Here is a 14,531-nt window from a genome sequence, read left to right as displayed (position 1 = left end):
AGTGAACGACGACATGTTTAATGACTACTGAAACACAGCAAGACTCTCGTTAGCAGTTAGTTGAAAGCACAGAGCACACAGTCAGCTGAAGAAGCAGAGTGTGCAGCCACAGACTGTCAGGGATCTGACAGTCATCTAACAGCTGGAGCTACTGCATATGACACACTGCATTTTTCAGGAACTGTTTGATCCATTCGATCAAGTTATGAGCTTAAATTATTCATATGATATGAATGAAAGATCAAGTGGAAAATGCAACTGACTTTACGTGAAGGAATCCACTAGAGAGACAATGTGTCACTCTGTTGGAGTTGTGGGAACTACAAAAACACTCAGTCCACTCACAGATGTACAAAAGTGGTTCTTCCCTCACAAATAATCTTTGGTTGAGTGCAGAGAAATGCTGAACTGAAGAGCCCGGTTGTTTTGTAGAAGAGCAGCACTTCGGTAGGGTACAGGGAAAAAAAGGATCGGAATTTGATCCGCTTTGTGTTAGCTGTACCCCTCTCACATTTTCTCAGTCTTTTCACATTGTCCTTTGATACACTCTAATCATGAAAATCAGAATCTTGCTTATTGCCAAGTAGGTTTTTACCTACTGTGAAGTGTTGGTGGACAGGTGACAATTCAGATTCTCCTCTGCGGAGGAAATTTGTTTTCACTGTCTGTACAGAAAAACACCAAGAACAGTTAAACACAGAGAGGAACATCTCAGTGAACATGAACAAGTGTGTGACAGCATACCCAGGCTATTTACAACAGTGATGCCTGTGGGCACAAAATTCCTCCCAAAGTGGGATTTCTTGCATAAGACATAAACTTTTGCCAGGCTACAGATAGACCTTTTCCCAAATACTGCTGTTCAGTAATAGCTTTAAGTGCATTTGAGCCTTTGACCTCAAACCATACGGCCTTCTGTCCCCCCTGGAGGTTGCTGCTGAAATGACTGATGTTTCAATACTTCATATATATAATTAGACTTAGCAGGCTTGCTGTCTGTATTCTAACAATTATTGTCGTCTGTTGGACATCACTCCATCTCTACTCGATACCTTGTGACCCTTCACAAACCCAGCTTCTAGCGAAATGTTTCTCTTTCAGGATATCACAGTTTGCCCTCATTACTCATTGACTACAAACTACATCAAAGCAGCTTTGACTGCTTCAGCGTCTTGGAGGAGGTCATGTTTAGTTTAACAAAATAACACACCTTTTCCATTTTCTTTCTGACACGCTGGCTGTTGCCTTGTTTTGTCTGGCTCTATCACAGAGGCCTGCGAGTCGCATGAGAGCCGCAGTGTGTCGTGTAGTCAGGAATTTGTTGGACTGGCTTGTTCTTCTGTTCTGTTGCTATTCCAGGCTCTGCATAATTCAAACAACATGCTGCTGGGACACTCTGAAAGAGACTGCAAGCAAACAGTGAAACGCAACCACTTCTGTGGCACGCACATAAACATAGCTGAGATGAACAAAGTACATTTCAGGGAAGCCGTTATTAGATCCAGGCAGGTTTATGTAATGCTCAGCCACAAGACTGGCCTTTCCACAGAAAAATATCTTCGAAAAGAAAAACAGAAAAACAGCGCTGGTCTGTAGGAAATACAGTGAAAGCAATGGATGCCTCCGGTGTTCCAACTCCAATGTGTGACCGGTCTGACTCGGGGTTCAGTCTACAGCCTGAGCAGGGTAACATGTAATTTAACTCCTGTCCTTGTACCAGCAAACAAGCAATGGGGGAGAATCCAGTTATTGAAAAGGGTATGTCCAACTCCTCCACAGCAGGTGGAGATACAGCGTGCCTCGGGATGACATTTTTCTGTTGGCCAACCTGGAAGCTAATGTTGCCCTGGTTCCCTCATCAAAAAGCATGTTGGATTTTTCCACTGGATTTTGGGATCATTGCAGAAAACAAGGTCTGTGGTAAAACAATCATTTATGATAATTACAACTTTTGTTCAGCAAGATAATCTTCACAAATGAACACCACTTTTACGTATTTTGAAGCCTACGTGCAGTCAACAGAAGTGAAAAGCTAATGTTAGGCTATAATGAACTGGGGACTATCGAGTGTGTGCATGTGCCAGTTGGGGTCCAACTGAGGCTTATACATGAAAGGGTAAATTGACCTCCAAATACATTATGGAGGTGTGTTATTTGACTTTAAGAAATTTGATTTAATCAATGAATCCATTAATCAACAGGCAGAAAAATAATCAGCGACCAATAACAACTTTGGGCTCTCAAGAACTGTCATGGGCATTTTTACTATTTGATGGCATTTTATAGACAAAATGATTCATCAATAAAGTAATCAGCAGACGAATTAGCAATGAAAACAATGGATAGCTGCAGGCCTGATTATAATAGAGTTTGTGAGAAGCTGATGTATGTTCCAGCTGCTGTGTACAGATTGTGTGTGTGTGTGTGTGTGTGTGTGTGTGTGTGTGTGTGTGTGTGGTCCACGGTGGATTTGCAGGATGTTTTGGAGGAGCAGACAGACCTGTGGCTCTGTGTTCTTCTTTAAAATACCTCCTTGATCCTTAAACTTGCTTTAACTGAATTCAGATCACACTGGCTCAGAAAAGTGCTGCTGGTGATGCTTGCTCTCCTCAGCTTGTGTGGCTACTTCTCTCTCTCACATTCCCCATCAGACTGTGACTGTGACTTTAGCTATTTCCCTCCACTTTTACAATCTTGTAAACAAAGGTCATTTACTTATTTATAGCACTCCCCTACATGCTGTTGTGATTAATTATTTTCAGTGGTGTGTCTTTTGGGAAATAGAGCATTAGAATAGAAACTGGTATGAAACAGTATCCACTTGAAAAAACTTGATTTAGACACAAATTATACAGCCCATACAACTACACAAAACAAGTCATGTATGTTAAATATCTCACAGTTCATTTGACAGCACATGTTGGACATGAGAAGGTCCAACCTGTTCACAACCTGCACAAGTGTCTCTGTACTGAGCTGAAAATGAGCCTCTGTTCACTTGTTTGCTGGGGATTTGGCCTTGTTGCAAAGTAATTATTTTTCAGTGCAGATTGTTGTCTTGGAAAAGTCTGGAAAATGTCTTGGAAAGCAGCTGTTTTAATACTCACTGCTTTGCAGTTATCATGATCAAACCCCAAAATGTACCTTTGCCCAGCATTCCTACATCAGCAGGCGGCTGAGCAGCTCTGCTCAGGGACAGTGTCGTACTTCCACTGTCCACTAAGAAGCATCAGAAGCAGCAAAATCTGTATTTGTTTGATTTTGCTAATGGAATCAGACTTTATGTTTAAGTTGAGGACATAATTCCACCACCTTACTGTTCGAGGTACCATTAATTTGACTCCATACAGAAAACAGAAGTGATGGGTGAGTCATTAGGATTACCAAGATCATGCATGTTATAGTGCTTTCAAACAAGCTCATTTTATTTCTGTTGGAAAAAAAGGAACTCAAAACAGAAATCTTTTAAACAATGTTGAGCTGAAATGGATTGGATTCCCCACAACTAAAAACATAGACCATCAAGTAAACGGCTGTTGATGTTTTTTCTGTGTGTTTTTTTAATGAAACAATATTTCATAAGAGTTTAGGTGTCGGTTGGATTCCTATGAACACCATCAGAGAACACGGGCAGCTACACCTGGCCTCAACACACTTCATTGTGCATTTATGCAAACTATATGTTCAAGTGACATTTGCACTTGGGATTTCAATTTTGCTTAATTTTAATTTCTAAATGCCGACATTTATTAGATAACTAACCAGTTGATTTTTGAGGACAATGAAAAAAAAAACGTGCAATGGCATTATGTTACCTCAACCCGACACAGCGTTGTTAGCAATGATAAGCCAAACCGCCTGCTCCTACCAGACCTGGGTGGGGTGCATTGCAGCAAACTGAAGAGTGGCACAATTAACCTACAGACCAGTGTAACCGCTCATAAGTATTCTCTATGGTTAACTGGTTGCCGGTTAATCATTGGCATCCCTAATTTGTATGTTTCAAATGTAGCTGATATGTTGAAATTTTACCATTCTTTACGTTGAAATGTTCACTTTTATGTAGTGACAGCACTGTGGTTAATGTGCGGTTAGGTTTGGGAACAAAAAACATTTAAAAATGGTCTCCAGGGTGGCAAACAGGCATCAGCGCTTGGCTGCAAAAACTAAAAATAAGGTTGCTGTTTTCAGTCATATTATGAGTAATTAAGATATTATGCAGTTAAGCATTAGGTAAATCATCAAAGGAATTTAACATACTTAAGATCCTGCTTGGAGGACCAGATAACACCAAATTAAACAAAACTGTTGGTAAAAGTATAAGAGGTTTTACACCGTGCTTTATCATACATTTATTTCAGCCCAGCCTGAGAAAAATATGAGGTTGACCATGTGTGTACCGGAGATGATGTCATGCTGTCTCCATGGAATTCGACAGCATTGTCAGGTTGTCTAAGCAGGTTGTTCTGAGATCTGACAGCAAACATCCCAAAAACAACAATCTCATGAACAACAAACAAACATCATGCTGTTTACTGAGTCAGCCTCCAAACAGAGTCCAGCTGGCATCGTTCCTCCTGCACAGCTCATCCGCCCTGTAGCTGTCACGTTGTTTGTGATATTGACGGGTTAGCTGAACTTTTCACGCCTTAGTCACGACCAAAGGCTAAGAATTGCTTGCCAGTCTCTCAAAATGGTTGCCAATGGCAACCTGGCATCCCTGTATGTTGAGCCTTGGGTCAGGGTTAGGGAAACATCATGTTCTGGCTTCAGTGACCTGTTTGGTTGCTACAAACACAGCTGGACGCATCCCGAGCTCTTATTAAAAAATACCCACTTCAGCTGGTGTGGGAGAGCGGTCTGCAGCTGTCTGCTGCTTGGCAGCCGTCTCACCGAGGAGTCACGCCATCCACCATCTCTCCTTCCCCTGATGAGAAACTCACTTCACATTTATATAATCTGATCCATGTCATCGTCAATCTGTGGTTTCCAGAAATGTACAATGCCAACATTTTTTTTTGCTGGCCTCATGGCTGCAATGGAATTCACAGGAAACTGGATGGTACTGCTTGAGCTCGCATGAAACCAAAGAGAGCACTTTAAGTCTTTGAAGAGCTGACATTTTCTCCGTAGAGGAGTGTAACGTAGTTTGTGAGAACTGTGGCCAACTTTGACATTTTGAAGCATTTCAGTGAAGGAGGAGATCATGGGAGCCATGTCACTATGTGGTGGATATTGTTTGTCGAGCAGTTGGATATGTGCTGTCTCCTGCTGTGATTGGCAGAAGCTTGCTGGTGTCGTGTCCCACTGGAGTGTAATGTGAGCTTGTCTTTGTTTTGTGTTTGTGTGCAGGTGCGGAAGCGCTCCTCTGGATCACATCTCGCTAAACCGTCTGTCGAACATGAGGAAGAGATACAGGTACAGGAACTTCTTCTTTCACCATAGCTGTCATCTGCTGTCATACCTCTCCTCCTCACCCTCAGTGTCTGGGGGACATGTCCCCGTCAGGTTCCTGTTGTTGTCTGTGACTGGGTTCTGACAGTCAGCTGATAAAGTCACTGAGAATGTGATGTGTCAGCTTTCTGTTGGCCTTTTGTTTTGTCCCCAGCTGCTCCAAGACATGAGAGGAGCTGATCAAAATGCTGATCGGCTCATTTGGGTTGCCTTCAATTATTAGATATGTTTATAGGAAATTTTTGCCCAGGGTTTTGTCTCAGGTGACAGCAGGTTGTGCTCATCCTCCAAAGGTGCATTTTAATATCCCTCCTCGACTCCTGCATCCTCCATCCTCTATCCACAGTCACTTGACCTGGAAATCAATCAAGACTAAGGGACTGAAGGACATTCCATTTACTTAAATGCACTCAGAGGACTTGAAGAGTCGAGGAGAGAGGAGGCTCTCAGAGGAGAGGGAAGTGAGGATACATGGGAGAAGCCTTCACGGAAGTCTTTTACCGACCGACATGCCCCCATGATTGCAGTTAAAGATTGGCGGCATGCAGGATCCATACTGCAGGGAAGACAGATCAGAGATTAAACTCAGCTTAATCATTTACAACTTTATGCTTTATTGTTTTCTGATTCACCATCTGGTTGAAAATCTGACCAACAGAAGAAGCCAAAACAACTGTCTTCATTGATTTGAAAGATTATTCTTTTTCATGATTGGTTATTTCCATCATTAACTTATATTATGGAATCAATAAATGTCTGAGAGAGCCTGTCTTTCAGCAAAAAACGCTTATTACAACACTGATTGTCATTTCTATTCAGTCACATTTGAGGATGATCATTCCTGTACATCAGGCCTGATGAGTTACAGAATGTCAATTTTCCCTGAAACATTTAACCTAAATAAGTTTCAGTGTTGAAAAGACATCATGATCATATCCTGGGTTCTTAAGTAATGAGTTTTCAGTCAGAATATCAATAGAGACAGATGCAAATAATGAATAAATCATATAAACACAGGCTGTTCTGTAACAGGACACAGTGCAGTACAGAAACAGAAAGCAGGCTGCTCATGTGCAGGTGTTTGTTACACAGAGAGAAAACTCTGCTGCTCTGCCACTGATGACTGGATCTTTATCATACATAGTCCTACATTCTGTGTATGAGTTTGTGTGCACACATTAGAGATTTCAACAGCTGTTGATAAAGCCGACAGACAGCTGATCCAGATGTGATCAGCTGTCGGCGTCATCACAAACAGACGTCACTTCATTTGACGCTTCAGAGGAAAGGACGTCTCATTTGTCTAAAGACATGTCTCCCTTCTCTCATCCTACGAGGGAGGAGCTAAGATGCGAGGAAGAGACACGAATGAGGGAAACAGGGATGTGAGATAAGGAAATGGGATGAAGCCAAGTAATTTGAGATTGCAGCCTGACAGGAAGATCTGCATACAGGAAATAATGACTGTAGTGTTTATACATGATGGCCATGCTAACTTGTGCTCCAGACAGATCATCTCCTTTAAAAATAGTGTCAGTCTCTAGTCAACAGATTCTCAGTTTAGAGAATAAATGTACTTCATCCAACATGTTGAGCTGTAACTTTACATTAGTAATGCCACCTACCAAAGCTGTGCACTTACTTTAGCGATATATGCATCATGCATGGTTTGTTTGGATTATGTTCATACACCTGGGTGTGTCCGCTAGACACTGCCACGGCTGATAGAACACTGATTGGGGGGGGTAATCACAGATAATATATAAAATAATTTCTCTTTGATTTGTCCAAAAACTGAAGTGATGTCCATGCCTTAGTCTAAGGTTCAAGTGTGCTGCATCAAGTTTGAAGTGCAGCGGTCACCTTAGAAATCAACAGTGGTTTATTAAGTATATTCACTTGTGAATTTACACATGCAGTCATGCTCTGCCAGCACTCCTCTCTCGCTTTAATTGAAGCAATGGTGTTGCTTACTGTTGTAATATTTTTTCATATTCTTCAGAGGCAGAAGTAGGCGGCACGCACGCTGAACGCATGATTTGACTGGTTTTATGTGGACGCACACACAGAGCCTGAGGTGTTAACAGAGATGGGTGATAACCACCTTCATGGTGCCTGTTATCTCTGACTGAGGCTGCAACCAAAGAGAATCTGGCTCTCTGGAACTTCCCTCAGATGTTGAATATCATGAAAGTGTTTCTTGAATATCTTATAATATTTAAATGGAGCCACTATGGAACATACACACTGGAGGTGTAAACAGATTTGAATACAATACCCTGATACTCTGATACTCTGATCAGGGAATGTGGTTTGAATACAAAAAACATCCAGTAATAAGAAGTAATATTCACCCCCTCCCAGCACCCTTGCTCATCCTTCTGGATGAGCTTTCCCATTTTTAAAATAGGAACTTATGAAAAAAAAACAAAAATGCAAAAATTTTAATACAATGAGCAAAGATATGCTGTCTCATCTGTCTTCATAGAAACTTAAGACCAACTTTACTTTCATCTGGACCTCACATTCTACTCACAATCTCTTGTTCTTCAAGAAAAGTTATGTAATATGACCCGATGCAATTCTGACTGGAAACATCATGAACTGGCATGGTTTGTGCACGGCCCAGGACAGGAAGGCTCTACAGCGGGTGACTCAGACTGCCCAGAACATCACTGGTTCCCATCTACAGAGCATCAGTGACCTGTTTTTTTTTTTGTTTTTTTTAAATATGTTTAAAAAATAAGCCATTATGTTTTCAGGTGATGGGCTGACTAGATTTTGGTGTTCAAAGGTCAAGGTCACAGTGACCTGCATCCATCTCATTTCTTTTTTAACGCAGTATCTGATGACCATGAGCGGGTTTTCCTCAAATTTGGCACAAATGTCCACTTGGACCCAAGCATTGCAATATCTGGTGGTCAGAGGTCAAGGTCACTGTGACCTTATAAAACATGTTTTTGTTCATAACTGAAGAACCTTGCATGTTCACCTTGTCACTGTGCTGATTGTGGAGATCTTCTGTGCTGTTGGGGGGAGATGTTTGTGAAGCATCCATCTTTTCACAGACATGGATATAAACTGTATGTGCGACTTGACTGGTGCACAGAAGGTGGGATTGAAATACAGTGTTCTGTTATGTGTTTAATTTGAGTATGCAGTAAAAATCGATTATTTTGTGGTATCATGAAAGGCACTATATAAATCTGAGATATTATTTTTAGACGTATGTAGAAGGAGCAGGAACAGAAGCAGGAACAAATGTAACACAGAAAAAGAAAAAGACTTCTGATATAAACCCTGCACATTTCCTGTTTGGCGTTACACCCTTCATGTACAGGAGGTAAAGGCTCTTGTTTTTTAAAAGCAGTTACAGGAACAGAGAGATGAAGCAGACAGTTTTGAGTATTAAATGTCTGAAATAACTGGTACTGTTGAGTCCTTTCACAGCTCAGCTTCTAACATGTTGTTATCTCTGTGTGTGTGTGTGTGTGTGTGTGTGTGTGTGTGTGTGTGTAATGGACAGGAATGGTCTTGGACCCTCTAAAGAAGGAGAGGCTCAGTACTCTGTGGTGCATTGCACAGGCTACATCAAAGCGTGGCCTCCTGCAGGTAAACAAACACACTCACTCATACATATCCTGAACTGGATGCTCTCGTCTCCATCCCTGCTTAACCCAAACTTCACCTCACTGCATGAGTCCCTGGCCAGAATGAGTGTAACGTAAAGCAGCTGTGGGCTCTGCACAGCTCTGGATCAGGAGCTGGATTCAGCCCCAGATCCACAGCAGCCTGTGTGCTTCTTGTATCCCATCCAGAGTGTGTGAGTGGAACGTCAGGATTCAGGGCAGCTTCTTTGTTCTCTTTTGATGTAAGACCATGCTGCATCCCATGAGCCTGTGCTCACATACAAGGCATAGAGAAGAGGTTTTTTTTAATTATTTTGGGGGGCTTTTGCCATGTTATTAGATAGTTCAACTGGAGATAGACAATAAAGAGAGATGATGACACACAGCACACTCCACCAGGTGAGCTAATGCCCTGCAAAGCAAACATTTAATACTGTGTCTTTGTCTGTAATTGGCTGCAGGAGAGTTTGTATAGACTGTCCTGTGGCTGATGAATAGCCCAGCTGACAGTTCACATATTTGTTGGATCAACAAGCCTGTATGTGGAGTGTGTCCCACCTACCAGGGCCTGCCTGGGAACTCCAGGTGTTCCTGTTACTCCACTCCTCTCTCTGCTCCAGTCTCGATACCCTCAGGAAATGGGATCATACAGCTCAGCATATCTGCAAGTTTTTCTTTTCCAAATAAACCATTTCCAGTTGTAGCTTTTTGCTTTATTGCCGCTTTTGAGGCCCTGTCTGCAAGTACACAAATACACTGAGAATGGATATTTTCCCTCTCTGTTTCCAAAAAAAATTCTGTCCACATATTTTACAAAATATCTCTGTCCGCACTTGTCAGCAAAAACAACACCGAACACTAGCTGTGTTCAGCGCTCTGCCCTGGCCACAAAGGTGGTAAAGTGTTCAGGCTAATGTTACCTTTAGACCTACTGCAGATCTCATTACTGATACCACAACTGAGGAGCTCACTCAAGGATACAAGTGACGCTCTGGATATGCAAATGATTTCCTGTAACTCCTTAATCAAAGACAATCCCACTCTGAAAAATATACCACCGTCTGCTGGCTCAACCAGGTCTGATCCAAAACTGTCATTTCTGGACGACTTTAAAGAGGAACTAAACTTCCTACGTTTGGCTGGAGTGCATCCTCTCTGGAATATGAAAAAAAGTCTCAAAATGGGCAGAGCTGGGAAGGGGGCTAAGACAAGCCCAGTCACTCAATGGTAAAATGGTTAAAAAGACTGCACTTGTATGGCGCTTCTCTAGTCATTCAACCACTCATAGCGCATTGACACTACATGTCACATTCACACATTCACACACTGTTGCCCAAGGACAACAACATGTTGACTGGAGGAGTGGGGGATCAGACCACTGATTTTTCCCATAAGTGGACGAGCCGCTCTATCCCTGACCCACAGCTGCCTCAATCATACCACTCGTTGATCCACATCTCTTCCCTGCTCCCCTCACACACACAAAGTAGTCAGGTGGTTAGAGGGCATTGACAGGGGGCTCGGTTGTTGATGAAAGCAGCCTCCAGCTAACAGCATCAGCCAATAACAGAATTTTGTTGCAAAATCAGGTTTCAACCTTTAGAGAGCAGTCACTGTGTATATTTATACACATTCTGTAGAATTTCAATATTTTGCATTCACATGTCAGGAGTTGGACCTGGATCAACCAACTACACTAATAAAATACCCATATTTATCTCTTTGTTACTGAGAAATTGGTTAGTTTGTTGGTTAGTTTAGTTACTGTAAACCACAGATACTTCGGTGGAATAGATAACACAGGGTGCAGCAGATGTAGTCATCAGACCAAGCAGTTCAAACAAACCAGTAGCTGACCCTTGTTATTATAAGTTGCATGTGGATGCAAACAGAGTTGTCAGAGAGCTCCATTGTTGTCTAAAAGATAGGGATGCATTGAAATTTTGGGCCACAACAATAACAACAATACTCATGTTTAAAAATAATAAGCCGACACTGATGTTTATCTCTTGCTGTTTATTTAGTTTTTGTCATAATTTATTCCCCTTCTGTGCCAGGGAATCCAAGAAATCCTCATTATAAAGGAAAAAAACTGAACACTACCTTTAAATGAGCATAAAGTCAATCATAAGCATTTCTAATACAACCTTTAACATAAACTTCTTTCACATTAAAAGCCTTGTTATTACATATATCATACTTCCCTCTTTAATATCTACTTTATATTACATTATAAAAGATTACAATGAACACATCATAAGAATGTTGGACTAGTCACCGCTACAAAAATTTTAGGAGACATCAGGGAGTCACACAGGGTGCACAGGGTGACATGTTCCTTCATCACAGTGAAAGCACACACTGTAGTTCATTTTGACTTAGTCCCACATTGATTGGGATCTCACATCCTGGTCCCAGAAATAACTCACTACCTTCACTGAGAGTAGTCTAGAACCAATGCATTTCCTCCTGTTTGAGAAACATTTACTAATAACCACAGTGACCAGCTGTTTTAGGAAATTACGAAGGCTTTTTTAAGATTGAAACTATGCCGACTTTCAATATTTGCATTTCAGAAGGAGCCAATGGGCTTGGGGCAAAGAATCCCAGACAGGGAAGGGTAATCAGAGAGTACTGAGAGACAGAACAACACATTGTATAAGATAGAAAAAGGCAGAATTACCCACTGTGCTATTTACTAATGTCAAATGAGATGAAAAGTTATTGATCAGAAATATTAGATTCTATATATTTACTTGTTATAAACTGTTCTGTATGTAAGGTGATCTTAGCCTCATACCTTTTATCAGTACAACTGAAGTATGCATTGGTCCTGAGGTACACCAGTTCTTAGAACACAAGTAACCACAGAGGCACTTTCTAACTTCAGCACACACACATACACACGCACGCGCACACACACACACACACATATTGTAGTGTTCACAGAGACAGGGATTGGAAACATTTCCAATGCCTTTGTGTCAAACAAGTGTTTTCACCACTTAACCTCACTGTCACACAGCTCTTTACTTTTTGAACTGAACAGCATCAAGTAACACACAACTGAATGTCCTCTTAGAACTTTGATGTGAGCTTCGAATATTTCTCAAGTATAACACAAACACACACAGACACTATTTGAAATCACTGACACATGGTTTACTTCCTTGCACTAAAAATAGTCCTTTGGAATGTTCTGGACACAATGCTGCTGGCAGTCATCAGGCGAGACACACGCACTCATAAACTGCAGATGGATAACAAGAGAGAGACACGCGTTGCAGACACAGATGCGTCGCACATTGAGCAGCAGATGCATCGCACATTGAGCACCCATACAGACGCTGTTGATTAACCTGTGTTAGAGGAGAGGATTGGAGACATGAATGAAGTCATGGATTTGTTTTTATGTAAAGTGAAGCTGATGGAGGCTCATCTCCTAACTTTATGTTTAACTGCCAATGTTATCTGGAAGGAATTTCAGCAAAACAGTCTGCTCTGTGATAACTGCATATTAAATAGCACCCAGATCTATCTGGTGGTGATTACAGACTTTTTATATGTTCTTCAACACTCTTCCCTGTGGCCTTTAAGAGATAGTTTGGGATTTTTGAAGTGGGGCTGTATGAGATACCTATACTATGTATAGTCAGTAAGCTCAGTTCGTGCTCCCTGTTTGCAGAAACAGATGGGACTCGCACCCCAAAGCTCAGCATTACACTGCTGTATAAAGGGGTTGATATCAAAATGTATTTTAGCCAGTTTAAAAAATGCCTACCTAGAAAAAATCTATATCAGTGTTTTCAATGCTTTACCTCTGCATCGCACAACCCTTTCTTTTGGTGCTACATTTTTTCAACCATAACTTCTTTATTCCTGCGTAAACGGCCAGCCAAGCTGCGCACAGGTCAACTGTTTGAGTTAAACCTTTAGCAGTTTATGGAGGGAACAACCAATACCAGAAAATAAGTAAACTGAGTGACAGGCACAATGAAATGCCATCTACTGTGGATACAGAGTTCTAAAGTATTTAAGAACTGTTCCAGAGGGGGACTGAACAGGCCGAAAAAGAGACAGGGAGGAAACGTGTGTGGAAACTGTGAAAGCATGAGCTTACTGTGGACTGTAAACACAGAGAGCTGCTGCTGCTTGGACTTGCTCACAACATGACCTCCGGATCTTTCTGATTCAGAAGATGTCAGCACTTTGGTTCATTTATTTGGAGGTATTTAGTGTAATTTGACCTGATGGTTGGGGACAGCAGTGTTGTTTATTTGACGGGGGTTTTATATAATCCTCTTGAGAGAAATTTTCACTGCAAACACAGAGTTGTCTGTCAGGTGGAGTCTTGATGTCTATATTCAGTGGAATTGGCCACACCAGTTTTCATTTCTTTCTTTGAACTGCCTGGAAAAAAAAACAACCAAAAAAAAAAACCACAAGCATGTGAAATCTTTAGAAAAGTAAGGTTTCATTTCACTTGGATCGAGAAACAGTCGGTAACAGCACTTTCAGATTCAAACAGCTAACCTGTGGTGTACTACAGTGCATGGCTCCATTTGGCTTCAGCGTAGGAATACAGAAATTATTAGGTTGAGAAAAAGTGGTGCCAAAGAAAAGGGCTGTGTGACACCTGCCACCCTTTCTGGGCATGATGTCAGGAGGGCTTGAGCACCAAGAAAATAGCAGGACCAGACAGTGGGCGTGTCCTCAAACTGGGGGCCATCGGTGTTAAGCACTAGTGTAGAGGAGGTGTGACTGCCATTCTGAACTACCTGGTGTCTGCATATGAGGAAGTCCAGTATCCATTTGCAGAGTGTTGTACTGAAGCCAAGAGTGTTGAGTTTTCTAATCAGCTTCATTGGAGAGATTGTGTTGAACGCTGAGCTGAAGTCAACAAACAGCATCCTAATGTAGCTGTTCTTATTATCCAGCTGAGTGAAGACTGTGTGAAGAGTAGTAGATATGGCGTCCTCTGTGGATCTGTTGGTTCTGAAAGCATACTGGTGAGGGTCAAGGCTGGCAGGGATGTTGTCTTTGATGTGCTGGAGTTTCCAGAAGCACCCCATCAGGATGGGGGTAAGAGTCATTAAGACTAGACACAGCAGACTTTTTAGGTACAGGAACGATGATGGCTGTCTTGAGGCAGGAGGGAACAGTCTCTTTTGAGAGTAAGATGTTAAAAATGTCAGTTATAACATTAACAAGCTGATCAGCACAAGCTTTCAGTAGGCATCCTGGAATATTATCTGGGCCGGCAGCCTTGTTTGCATTCACTCTCAGCAGTTTTCTCACATCTGCTGTGGTCACTGAGAGTGACCGGTCCTCTGGAGGCTGAGTAGACTTCACAGCTGAATCCCTATTGAGGAGATCAAAGCGAGCGAAAAATGTATTCAGCTTGTCCGGCAGCGTGGCCTCACATATGATGGGGGCGCTCTTACTTCT

At 41.8% G+C, this 14,531-nt stretch overlaps 1 protein-coding gene across 2 annotated transcripts in view; it reads left to right on the top strand.

The window, feature by feature from the left end:
- The window catches only part of arnt2 (aryl hydrocarbon receptor nuclear translocator 2), a 77,868-nt gene that overhangs the window by 41,516 nt on the left and 21,821 nt on the right, over positions 1-14,531 (top strand). For both annotated transcript variants that reach the window (XM_042484759.2, XM_088081226.1), the window contains 2 exons: positions 5,353-5,418; positions 8,981-9,066. In XM_042484759.2, the coding sequence (XP_042340693.2) occupies positions 5,353-5,418; positions 8,981-9,066 (152 nt within the window). The remainder of the gene's footprint in view (positions 1-5,352; positions 5,419-8,980; positions 9,067-14,531) is intronic.

The sequence above is a fragment of the Plectropomus leopardus genome, chromosome 1 (assembly GCF_026936395.1).
Source record: "Plectropomus leopardus strain MGB_pleo_1.0 chromosome 1, ASM2693639v1, whole genome shotgun sequence".
In the NCBI taxonomy this organism is placed as follows: domain Eukaryota; kingdom Metazoa; phylum Chordata; class Actinopteri; order Perciformes; family Serranidae; genus Plectropomus; species Plectropomus leopardus.
This window is presented reverse-complemented; position numbering and strand designations above follow the sequence as displayed.